At 41.5% G+C, this 13,391-nt stretch overlaps 1 protein-coding gene across 2 annotated transcripts in view; it reads left to right on the top strand.

Moving 5' to 3' along the window:
* The window catches only part of tsnare1 (T-SNARE Domain Containing 1), a 943,563-nt gene that overhangs the window by 676,173 nt on the left and 253,999 nt on the right, over positions 1-13,391 (top strand). For both annotated transcript variants that reach the window (XM_068031353.1, XM_068031352.1), the window contains one exon: positions 10,688-10,741. In XM_068031353.1, the coding sequence (XP_067887454.1) occupies positions 10,688-10,741 (54 nt within the window). The remainder of the gene's footprint in view (positions 1-10,687; positions 10,742-13,391) is intronic.

Raw genomic sequence — 13,391 nt, 5'->3', positions numbered from 1 at the left:
TTCCCCGAGCTTCTGTTTGCTTGCCATTTTAATTCACCACCCTGCTCTCAAGCCCATATTTCTGTCCTTGGCTTGCTAAAGTTTTCCAGTGAAGTTCAACGTAAACTCGAGGAACAGCACCTCATCTTCTGATTAGACAGTTTACAGCCTGCTAGACTCAACATTGAGTTCAAAAATTTCAGAGAATAATTGCCTTTTTATTTTTTTTTATCATGTGGCTGTCTTAAACTTGTTTTTCATGTTTTTGCTTTTGGAGAGAGCTGTTCATTATTCTCCCATTAACACTCTCTCTGGACTAATGCTTTGTCTTTTACTTCAACTAGTAGCACTCCCTTTACCTTATGTTCCGTGACATCTCTGTCATTTAATCTCTCCTGCCCTCTCCTGCCCTATCGCACACCTTCCCTTTTGTTCTTCTTCCCCCTCCCACCTTTCACTTGCTCAAAGCCTGTTACACTTCTAATCTTTGCCAGTTCTGATGAAAGGTCACAGACCTGAAACATTAACTCTGTTTCTCTCTCCACGGATGCTGCCAGACCTGCTGAGTGTTTCCAGCACTTTCTGTTTTTATTTCAGATTTCCAACATCCACAGTATTTTGCTTTTATTCCTTTAAATATATATTGCCTCTCCCTATCCCTTCTGCCAAAATGCATCACATTACACTTTTCTGTATTAAATTCCATTTGCCACTTTCTGCCCATTCTGCTAGCCTATCTATGTCTTTCTACAGTCGATTGGTATCGTCCTCACTGTTTACCACCGGTATCATAAGCAAATTTTGAACTTTTACTCTGCATTCCAATATCCAAGATATTTTGATTTATCAAAAAAGTAGTGGTCCTAACACCGACCCTTGGGGAACACCACTGTCTACCATCCTCCAGTCTGAAAAACAACCATTTACTACGACTCACTGTTTTCTGTTCTTAAGCCATTTTTTTAAGACAACATCCACTCCATTCCCTTCATCAACCTTCTCTGTTACTTCATCAAAAGATTCAATTAGATTAGTCAAACACAATCTCCTACAAATCTGTGCTGGCTCTCCTTAATTAACTCAAACCTCTCCAAATGCCTGTTAATTTTTACTCTGATTATCGTTTGTAAAACCTTACACACCACTGATATTGTCACATTTGCCACTCCCCAATCCTCTGGCACCTCTCCCATATCTAAGGAAGATTGAAAGATTATGGCAAGCCTTTCCATTCTCTCCATCCCAACTTCCCTTTGCAACCTGGAATGCAAGCCTTCAGGACCAGATGACTTATCCACTCTAACATAGCCAGCCTGTCCTGTACATCCTGCCTATCAATTTTCACCCATCTGTTACCTGTACCATCACCACTTCTACTAGTATTTTGTCAGCATCCTCTTCCTTAGTAAACACTGATGTAAAGACCTTAAGTATTCTAGCCCTGCCCAATGCCTCTAAGCGTATATCACCTTCTTTGCCCCTACTAAGCCCCACCCCACCTCTTATTATCTGCTTATTAATTACATGCCAGTAGAAGATTTTTTTGGGTTCCCTTTTATGTTAACTGCTATTCTATTCTCATATTCTCTCTTTGCCAGCCTTATTTCCATTTCATTTCCCCTCTCAATTTATTGTATTTGGCCTGGTTCTTGCTTGAAGAATTCACCGACATGCCTCATACTCTTTTATTGGTTTCATCATATTCTCTATCTCCTTCATCATCCACAGAGCCCTCGCTTTGTTTCCCCTGCGGTTCTCTCTTCTTGGAATGTACCTAGCCTGTACCCGAAACGTCTCTTTAAAGAATCACCCTGTTCCACTACAATTTTTCATGTCAAACTTTGGTTCCATTTTACTCTGGCTAAATCCCCTCTCATCCCATTGAAGTTAGCTCTCTTCCAATTTAGAAGTTCTACTTTAGATTATTCGTTGCTCTTCTGCATTACTAATCAAAACCTTATGATATGATGATCACTCTTGCACAAGTGTTCCCCCACAGACTTGGCCCACCTCACTCCCCAGCACCAGTTCCAGTAATACCTCCTTCCCAATTGGACCGAGACCATACTGGTCAAGGAAATTCTCCTGGTCACATTACAGAAATTCCTTCCCCTCCTTACCCTTTACTCTAACATTATCCCAATCAATATTTAGGCAATTAAAGCCCCCAAATATCACCACTGTTTCGTTCTTGCTTGTCTCTGTGATTTCCCTGCAGATTTGCTGTTCTATCTTTCTCTCACTATTTGGAGGCTTATAGAATACCCAATGAAGTGTGATCGTACCCTTTTTGCTTCTCAATTCTAAGCAAATGGATTCTGTCCTTGACCCCTCAAGGACATCCTTTTTTTCCGAAACTATAATGTCTTCCCTAATCAGTACTGCCACCCACTTCCTTTTTTTCCTTACCTATCTTTTCTGAACACTTTGTATCCTTGAATATTAAACACCCAGTCCTCACCACTTTGATTTATCTTGCATGATTTGTCTCGCATGATCTACTGCCTATAAACTTATGCTAATTACATTTTTACTATACAATGGGCTGGATTTTATTCGTGCTCCGCGCTCCATGGCTGTGCACTGTCAGAATGGCGACCTTCCAACATAGAAGTGCCGCCGCACAGCCCCCACGATATTATGCGTGGAAGTCATCGGGGGCAGCCACCGTGTCCCCAGCAATGGGGTCTGGCAGCACCGCTCAGGCGCTAGCGCCATTTTTGAAGGACCCCAAGCCCTGACAGCTGATTTAAAATTTTAAAGAGACCAGCACTTCAAATGTCAATACAAACATTAAATTCAACATAAAAGTGTGACTTCCACCCCCCGCCAATGATCACAAAATAAATTATTCCCCCTCCCCCGAGAAACCATTTTTGACAATCCCGACCTTTGAACCCCAAACTTTGCACTCTTTGCCCTTCAATCGCTTCGCACCATCCCCATAACCAATAAAAAAAAATTCCCAACTCATCCACCCCTCCCATCCTGAAAATGTTATTATTCCCCCTCCTCACCAGGTTCTCGCTTCGGAACTCCATATGGAGTTCCGAAGGTGGGCGAGCTGCATTTGGTGGTGGTAAAATTGGCGTGGGATGACCGCTGCCTGCAGGTAAGTTTATTTGCATATCGTTTAGGTTGATTTAAATATGCAGATGAAGGGCCTACTGCCAGGCGGTGGGTGGGTGGGGAGCCGCACCGAGGTGCCCCCGCTGCCGGTAATATGTGGTGGGCCCTTCTTGATGAAACTTCAGAGTGCTTCGGTGCAGAGAGATCTGGGTGTCCTCCTGCATGAATCACAGAAAACTAGTTTGCAGGTACAGCAGGTGATAAGGAAGGCAAATGGAATTTTGGCATTTATTGCTAAAGGAATAGAGTATAAAAGCAGGCAAGTGTTGCTGCAACTGTACAAGGCATTGGTGAGACCGCACCTGGAGTATTACGTACAGTTTTGGTCCCCTTACTTGAGAAAGGATGTAGTTGCATTAGAGGCAGTTCAGAGGAGGTTCACTAGATTGATTCTAGAGATGGGGGGGTTTGTCTTATGAAGAGAGATTGAGCAGTTTAGGCCTTTACTCTCTGGAGTTTAGAAGAATGAGTGGAGTTCTAACTGAAGTATATAAGATGATTAAGGGAATTGACAAAGTAGACATCGAGAGGATGTTTCCTCTATTGGGGCAATATAGGTCATAGTTTTAGGATAAGGGGTAGCAGATTTAAAACAGAGATAAGGAGAAATTTCTTCTCCCAAAGGGTCATGAATCTGTGGAATTTATTACCCCAGAGTGTGGTGGTTACCGGGACATTGTTTAAATTTAAGGAAGAGATAGACAGATTTTTAATTAGAAATGGGTTGAAGGGTTATGGAGAATGGGCAGGGAAGTGGAGTTGAGGCCAAGATGAGATCAGCCATGATCGCATTGAATGGCGGAGCAGGCTCGAGGGGCTGAATTGCCTACTCCTGCTCTTAGTTCTTATGTTCTTTATGCTCTCCCCACAGAATTATACCGACCCCTCCACTGCGAACCATGGCATCAAGGGGCTGGTAAAATTCAGCCCCATGTTTCTTGTGACTCCTCATTATTCTTAGGATAATTTCTGTTACTTTACTAATCATTAAAGTTACAAGTCTGCTGTTATTCTGTTGTTTTTTTGATTATATAAACTGCCACCACATTTACCACTCTACAATACCTTGGTACACCTCTATTCAGCAATTCTCTTCGAATGTCTGTTAGAATGCCATCTCATTTACTGCTCTATTATAATGTCTTCCAGGGTTCCTTGCCTTGCTGTCTATTAATATTCTTTCTGGGTAATTTCATCATTTTTTCTTCTTCCTTTTGCCCTTTATGTTGTAATTGTGTATGAGGACGGCAATCCTCAGACTTATTTGTAAGTGCTGGCACAAGGACATAATTAAGGACGGTCTCCATTCTGTGATCATTTCTTATCATGTCCCCCACCCCACCCTTGTTTTCCTTTGAAATATTTAAATAAACTTTTCACACTTTTTTGAAGATTTGCTACAGTCCTTAACAATGACAGGACTTCCTAAACAGTTTCTTTACTTCTTTTGCCTTTTTTGTGTATTCATCCCTATCTTTAATTGCACCTGTATTTTTAATCTTTTTCTTCTGTATTTCTTTTCCTGTTTGCCACATTCATTTCCTACCTGCTCCACTGCACTTCTGACTCGGTGACATTTACTTGTTAGTCTCCTGTACTTGTGCCTCTGTATGTATCTCATGTAATAGTATATGAAATTCATGATTCTTGAGTTCCTTCCTCACTCCCTTGAAAGTTTCAGTCCTGGAACCAAAGGGTTTTTCTGTGCTCTTTCTTTTCTCACATAAATCTTAATTTAAACTCCAGCGTACTGTGCTCATTGTCATTTAGCCATTTTTTGATTTTAACGATCTGTGAGTCCTTTGACTTTTGGCAAGTCTACTGTTGTTCCAGCCCCATTACAGTTTCCAAGACTGTAAGTCATATAATAGCCCATAATCAATAGTAATTCACTTTCTGATTCCTAGTGTAGTGTTCCCAATTTAGGCCAGGCAAATTGAAATTCCCACCATGATCATATTGGCTTCCCTACATGTCTCTCTGATTAAAAGTAACATGGCCTAAAACAAAAACTTGTAACAGTCTTATACTAATTTCCAGAGTCGAGAGTTGCTGCTCAGTTGCACTTTTTTTTTTTGGCACAATTCCTTGGATATCGGTGTAATTGGTGCAAAAAATTTAAAGCACACATCAAGTTTTCACAATCTTTTGTGCTAGTTTGAAAAAGTCACACTAAAAACAGGCCTCACCCACAAAACTGACCATGCCCCCAAAGTGAATTAATCACCATTGGGAGTTTCTGCTAATTATACATACTTGCTGGCCTTTGGGGAGGCTCCAAAAATTAAGATGGATGTTTTGGCACTAATACATTTTGAAAGGTTATGAATTTTTAAAAAATGTACTGAAGAATTCACTGTTGTGCTGCAACTTAACTAGAAAAATGGTTTTGTGCAGTTTTTAAAAGACATTTTCAGTAATTTAAAAATGGGTTACACACTTGGATTGACACTGTGATTTAAAATGCTTGTTTTTTGTGATAAATCCATTTTCAGTAGTATTAATCAAATTTCACTGAGTTACCATTTTTAAATACGAACATATGAATTCGGGGCAGGAGCAAGCCACTCAGCCCTTTGAGCCTGCTCTGCCATTCACCAAGATCATAGCTGATCTGATTGTAACTTCAACTCAATATTCCCACCTATCCCCAATAACCTTTCACCCCTTTGGCTTATCAAGAATCTATCTACCTCTGCCTTGAAAATATGCAAAGACTCTGCTTCCACTGCCTTTTGAGGAAGTGAGTTCCAAAGACACTCAACCTTCTGAGAGGAAAAATTTCTCCTCATCTTGTCTTCAGTAGGTGACCCCTTATTTTTAGAAAGTGACCCCTAGTTCTAGATTCTCCCACAAGAGGAAACATCCTTTCCACATCCATCCTGTCAAGACTCCTCAGGATCTTACATGTTTCAAAAAAGTCGCCTCTTACTCTTCTAAACTCCAGTGGATAAAAGGCTAGCCTGTCCAATCTTTCCTCATAAGACAACCCACCCATTTCAGGTATTAGTGCAGTAAACCTTCTTGGAACTGCTACTAACTCATTTACATCATTGCTTAAATAAGGAGACCAATACTGTACACAGTACTCCAGATATGGTCTCACCAATGTCCTGTATAACTGTAGCATAACCTCCCTATTTTTGTATTCAATTCCCCTCACAATAAATGATAACATTCTATTAGCTTTCTGAGTTATTTTCTGTACCTGCATACTAACCTTTTGTGATTCATGCACGGGGACACCCAGATCCCTGTGCATCTCAGAGCTCTGCAATCTCTCACCATTTAGATAATATGCTCCTTTATTATTCTTTCTGCCAAAATGGACAATTTCACATTTTCCCACATTATACCCCATTTGCCTGGTCTTTGCCCACTCACTTAACCTATCTATATCCCTTTGCAGCCTCCTTATGTCCTCTTCACAAGTTACTTTCCTACCTATCTTTGTGTCATCAGCAAATTTAGCAACTATGCCTTTGGTCGCTTCATCCTAATCATTGATATAAATGATAAAAAGTTGAGGCCCCAGCACTGATCCCTGTGGCACATCACTTGTTACATCTTGCCAACCAGAAAATGACCCATTTATGCCTGCTCTCTGTTTTCTGTTAGCTAGCCAATCTTCTATCCATACCAAAATGTTACCCCCTACACCATGGCATTTTATTTTCTGCAATAACCTTTGATGTGGCATCTTTTCAAATGCCTTCTGGAAATCTAAGTACAGTACATCCAACAGTTCCCCTTTATCCACACCACATGTTACTTCTTCAAAGAACTCCAATAAATTGGTTAAACATGATTTCCCTTTCACAAAACCATGTTGACTCTGTCTGATTACCTTGAATTTTTCTGAATGCCCTGCTATAACATCTTTAATAATAGCTTCTAACATTTTCCCTATGACAGATGTTAAGCTAGCTGGCCTGTATTTTCCTGTTTTCTGTCCACCTCCCTTTTTGAATAAAGGAGTCACATTGGCTATTTTCCAATTTAATGGAACCTTCCCCGAATCTAGAGAATTTTGGAAAATCAAAACCAACGCATCAACTATCTCACTCGCCACTTCTTTTAAGACCCTAGGATGAAGTCCATCAGGATCCGGGGACTTGACATCCCACAGCTCCAATAATTTTCTCAGTACCAATTCCCTGGTGATTGTAATTTTCTTGAGTTCCTCCCTCCCTTCCATTTCCTGATTTGCAGCTATTTCTGGGATGTCACTTGTATGCTCTGTGGTGAAGACCGATACAAAATACCTTTTTAGTTCATCTGCCATCTCCCTATTTTCCCTTATTAATTCCCCAGTCTCACTTTCTATGGGACTAACACTCACTTTGTTAACTCTTCTTTTTAAAATATCAATAGAAACTCTTACTATCTGTTTTTATATTTCTACCCAGCTTTCTCTCATATTCTAATTTTTTCTTCCTTATTCAACTTTTAGTCGTTCTTTGCTGCTTTTTATATTCTATCCAATCTTCTGATCTGCCACCCATATTTGTGTAATTATATGCTTAATCTTTAGGTTTGATGCTATCTTTAACTTTTTTAGTTAACCATGGATGGTAGGTCCCACCCTTGGAACTTTTCTTTCTCATTGGAATGTATCTATTTTGTGCATTCTGAAATATCCCTTTAAATGTCTGCCACTGCATCGCTATTGACCTATCCATTAACCTAATTTGCCAGTTCACTTTAGCTAGCTATGCTTTCATGCCCTCATATATGCCCTTATTTAAGTTTAAAATACTAGTGTTGGACCCACTCTTCTCTCCCTCAAACTGAATGTAAAATTCAATCATATTATGATCGCTGCTGCCTAGGGGCGCCTTAACTATGAGGTCATTAATTAATCCTATTTTGTTGCACAGTACCAGGTCTAGTATAGCCTGCTCTCTGGTTGCCTCCAAAATGTGCTGGAAACTAAGAAACTATCCCGAAAATATTCTATGAACTCCTCATCTAGGCTACCTTTGCCCATCTGATATTGCCAGTCTATATGTAGCTTAAAATCCTCCACGATTATCACCGTACCTCCCTGACAAGCACCCATTATTTCTTCCTTTATGCCCCGTCCTACAGTGTGGTTCCTGTTAGGGGACCTGTACACCACTCCTACAAATGACATCTTGCCTTTATCATTTCTCACCTCCACCCAAACTGCTTCTACATCCTGGTTTCCTGAACTTCGGTCATCCCTCTCTATTGTGCTAATACCATCATTAATTAACAGAGCCACCCCTCCACCTTTTCCTAGCTTCCTGTCCTTTCTAAATGTTATGTACCCTTCATTATCGGGCGGCACAGAGGCGCATTGGTTAGCACCGCAACCTCACAGCTCCAGTGATCCGGGTTCAATTCTGGGTACTGCCTGTGTGGAGTTTGCAAGTTCTCCCTGTGTCCGCGTGGGTTTTCGCTGGGTGCTCCGGTTTCCTCCCACCACCAAAAGACTTGCAGTTGATAGGTAAATTGGCCATTATAAATTGCCCCTAGTAGAGGTAGGTGGTAGGGAAATATAGGGACAGGTGGGGATGTTGTAGGAATATGGGATTAGTGTAGGATTAGTATAAATGGGTGGTTGATGGTCGGCACAGACTCGGTGGGCCGAAGGGCCTGTTTCAGTGCTGTATCTCTAAATAAAAAAATAAATAAAATAAAAAAAAATAAAAGCACACTTGAGGGCCTGAATGGCCTCCTCTTGTTCCTAAGAAGGCGGCATAGCAGGAGCACAGGAGGGAGGGGACTTGAGGCACATATGGGAAGAGTGGTTGGGAGGAAATTCATAGAAAGAGCACAAAAGGGATGGCAACACAACAGGAAACAGGGAAGAAAGATGGGTCTCACGTTATAAAACTAACGTACTGGACCTCAAGAGAAAGAGGGTTCACTGTTTCATAGCACTGGCAATGCAGAGAATAATGATGGCAAGCCTTTTGTACTTTTTTTTCCCCTGAATCTGGAAAATAGTCATTTCTTACTGAATTCTTTGGCATTGACAACTTGTCCACAGTCTACCAATCTCCTTTCTTCACACTCTGTGCCCTCCAGCAGCATTCAGCAACATATTAAGGAATATTTTTTAAAGCAAACTTTTTAAAAAAACGTTTTAAAACACTGCCCAATTGCACTGGTTCATGGCAGATTTTGTGTGTGGCAATATGCAAATTGATTTGAGAGGAAGTTCAGTGGGAAGAAACACTTTCCAAAACGGCTACAATTTGGGCCGGATTTGCTGATTGTGTCACAGTGGAACCTGTACCCTAGAACTTCTATACCTGAGCTCAAGCTGTTCATCTTTGAAATACGTCACCACTGTACCATCCATTTTTCCCCTCTATCCCTTCATAACAATCTGTCAGTCTTGTAATTACTGTGTGGTACTAATTATTTTTGCAGTATCACACTACAATTATTCAATGTTTGAATCATATGGACAGCAAAGAGGATCAGATTAAAAAAATGCTTTTTTCCTCCCCTCTCCTGAAGGTTGCAATACGTTTTAGGTTCCATGGGCTCTCATTAGATATTCCATGGGCTCCCATCGGCGAGCCCACCTCCACCAGGCCTGGGGAGCCAGGGAGGATTTTTCAGTCCCCAGGCCATTAATTGGTCTTGGGTGGGACTTCCACCTCCTGGAGGCAGGAAGTCCTGCCTCATGGAGCTGCCGGCCAATCAGTCGGCCGGCAGCTCTTAGTCTCAGCAGCACCACCAGGAGCAGTGGCCACTGCTGGGACTACACCCAGCCATTGCAAGCAAGGTGAAGTTCGGCCTGGAAGACAGGTAAGTTTTTAGGGCCTTGCTGGGGAAAATCGGCCAGGAACTAATGAGGCAGGGGGGTTGGTTAGGGGTTGGGGGAATGTTGTGCATTGGGGCGGTTGGGGCTTCAGGGGAGGTCCTTCGTGGGGCACAGGCCTCCCCAAGAAGGCCACCTGGTTTTACTAGGTGGGGTTCTTGAGGCTTTCGCTGTCCGGCTGCCAAGGGTAAAATACCGGCAGCTGCGGGAGGAGATCCTTTTGTGCCAGTTAATTGGCCACTTAAGGGCCTTGATTGGCCTGGGTGGGCGGGTCATTTCTTGCCACCACGGCTGCCCCACGTAAGGGGAGGGGGTCAGGAACGCTGTCCCCCACCCCCCACCACCATCACCACCACCTCCCACTCAATTTTACGCCCACCCCCCGTCACCAGCCCACTCGTTTGGCCACCATAAAATCCAGCCTTGATGTTTGGCAGGCTATTTAGCTGTGGAGTACATCATCATTGAACCCAATTTTTCCCTACCCAAAATTTGTACATATTGCTTTTCTAACATTGGATACTGGATCACAATGAGGGGAGGAAACTTGGCTGCATTTTATTCTTCCTAGTCTAGTAACTGGGTGAAATTGGAGCAATACTGGTTGATAATCGGCAGAGAACAAAGTTTGAACTACATACATGGTCAATATCTCATGGTAGCTCTCTCTCTGGTGCATTTAACACATGTTTTCTAAGGAGTTATTTTATGGTTTATGTGATTTGATATAAAGACTAAGACACACACGATCTCTGAGTTAATCTTCTCTTTTTCCAGAAAGTTGCTGAGAGGTCCAGAGCATTGCTTCCTGCAGCACAGAAAAATAGAGAGGTACGTGAATTTGTTTGCTTTGCAGTTTTGCACGTGGCAAATCTAATTGAAGCATGCCACTGCACGAATGGAATACTTTCTGCTCACACCATAAACTCCTTTTTTAATACGTAACTTTGTTCCTCAGTTCCTTGTCACTTACTGTAAGTGACTCCATTAGCAGAAAGGTCATCCTGGAGAGGACTGTGAGGGCCAGCGGTTTCCAGAAATCTGAAATGGAAAGCTGATTACAATGAGTTATTTCTGCAACTCAGTTCAATCTGTCAGTTTTACAACAGCTTGTATCATCTTCAAACCACTGTGGCTAACCATTCCGTGACAACAAATATATATCTCTGGACTTTCATAACACAAGCTGCATTGCTATATTAAAACTCCTGTTCTTTTTGCAGAATGATAAGAAGTGTTTATCTTCTGGTCAGTTATGGGTTTTTTTTTGGAACGTGCCTATCCTTGACTTTGCTATTTTTGGACTGATTTAGAGAATAAATCAGCTGCAGCGTTTGATAACTTTTACGTAAAGGAATTGCCAGAACGCTTACCAATACAATTTGTCTCGTCCCTAGCAATTTTATTTGTCATTAAAAAAAAATCTATTTTGTTTCCATGATTCTACTATTCATCTTAGTTATCTCATTGCTCAAAGAAGTGCATTATGGTTTAGTATGCCTGGCTGCTGTGATTTCTTCTGAAAAAGGGTCTCAGAGACAGCACAGATCAATTTTACAGGAATATTGTCACAATAATCTTGTTAACGACAAGATGAGGCTGAGGCTGGCTCGGAGATGAGTCACACCTCCAAGATTTGCATGGATACGCGTGACTGCATTCACTTTGGCTGGCCTTGTAAGGTCATTAAACTGTTTTGGCATGATGTTAGTGTTTGCCCTGCGGTGGAGGGGGCACCGACTGCCTGAACCACCTGCCTGCACTGTCCTCTTCTTGTGCTTCCTGTCTCTCCTCACCCATATTTTTGCCAGGTAAACATCTACAGAAGTGTCTGAAAATTTAGAGGGGAGGGGCCTTGCCATCATTAAAAACCTTGATGATCCGCCATCTATAAGAGCAGATACCATTGACTGTCTCGCCGAATTCCTCTATTTCAAAAGTTTCTCGCCCTTTCAGCAGCTGCAGCCTTTTAAACACTGTAGCCTCACGCACACTTCCCTCTCTCCCTACAGCAGCAGGCTATTCAGAAATGGGTATACTGTTGAAAACCTACTCTGCAGATCAAAAGGGGCCCATCCAGGAAAATACAATGGGGTTTCTGGTGGTGTCATCTGGTCAGATGGAGGTTCTTTCCAACCAGATTTTGGACAGGCAGAGGAAACTCCAGCCCTTCATTGGACTACTTTGAATATAATAAGACTTCAGCTTATTAAGAGGATTGCAGCACCCTGCCCCAAAACCCAACTACCACATCAGTCTTATGTCACCATACATTTCGTTCACTGCACTTCAGCATAACCAACAGTGGTGAGAAAATATCAGCACAGTGAGGGAAATCGGGTGTCTAGAACCTGAGAGAATGGCAGGACCAGTAGTATATTTCCTTAACTGATGAGATTTGAGGATTGAGAAAGAAACAGAGGAATGGCAAAGACGCATGGTGAATTAGAGTCAAATCAGGTACAGAAAGAGGAATAAAGAGAGTATGAAAGATTGGATTAACAGAGTCAGAAAAAGAGATAGAAAGGAAAAATGAGAAAAAAATAAATTTGACTTTTTTAATATGTCTAAGAATATTACGTACAGGACCAGAAAGATTGATTAGCATTGCATTTACAATTATCACATCATAAAAGGCTGCTTACATTCTTAATCACCATCTCTAACCTTCTGGGGTAAGTTTAATGTGTAATTAGGGTGCAAATCCAGCAAGTTCTTTAAAGGGAGGCTAAGGACAAGATGTCATTTGTACGATGCAAATAGTGAGTGGTGTAAATCAACTAACAGATTCTGGAAATTCATATCTGACAGTGAATCTCTTAGTCCCTGACCTTGTTGGCTGATTTGTGCATTAATAATGGCGTGCATCATTAGCACGCTGTTAACTCTCCCGCAAGGTTCGGTCTATTAAGTTTCCAGACTGAACCTAGGCTGAGGCCTGAGTTCAAAAAGATAGATGAAAATCGAAAATAGTGGCAGGATTGGTTACACTCCTGGTAATGGAGTGGAAATGAATTACTGGCAGTAAGTCAGACTCAACTATTTGATACAGCCGAGAAACTGATGTCTTCTGAAACCTTTGTTTGCACAGAAAATCCAGAGTCAGCCCTGCTGGGGTTTAATTCACATCAGTAAACCAAAGAGAGGGATTCTATATTTATTAACTTGTACAAAACAGACAGTGGACCATCTTTGTTGTTTCTGAGAAGCAGAAGTTAAAAATAGCTTAATTGGAGAGAAATTGAAGGAAGAAGTTTCTTAGGCCATTTTCTGTTATTCCAGAGAAAATTTATTTTCTCTCCCATTTTATCTTCCCTCTTATAAGTCACGTTTTCCCTGAAGAGATGTCGTGTGCTTATGGTAATAACTTATGAATGAAAGTCTCTGTTTTTGGTTTACTTTTTATAATTGTCCTGTTGCTGTTTTGCATAACCTTTTGATTTTTGTGTCATGTTTTTAATTTTTATCTCAGGTTCATGAC

This window comes from Heterodontus francisci, chromosome 5, assembly GCF_036365525.1.
Source record: "Heterodontus francisci isolate sHetFra1 chromosome 5, sHetFra1.hap1, whole genome shotgun sequence".
Classification (NCBI taxonomy): domain Eukaryota; kingdom Metazoa; phylum Chordata; class Chondrichthyes; order Heterodontiformes; family Heterodontidae; genus Heterodontus; species Heterodontus francisci.
The sequence above is the reverse complement of the archived record's forward strand: the minus strand, read 5'-3'. Positions and strand labels throughout refer to the sequence as shown.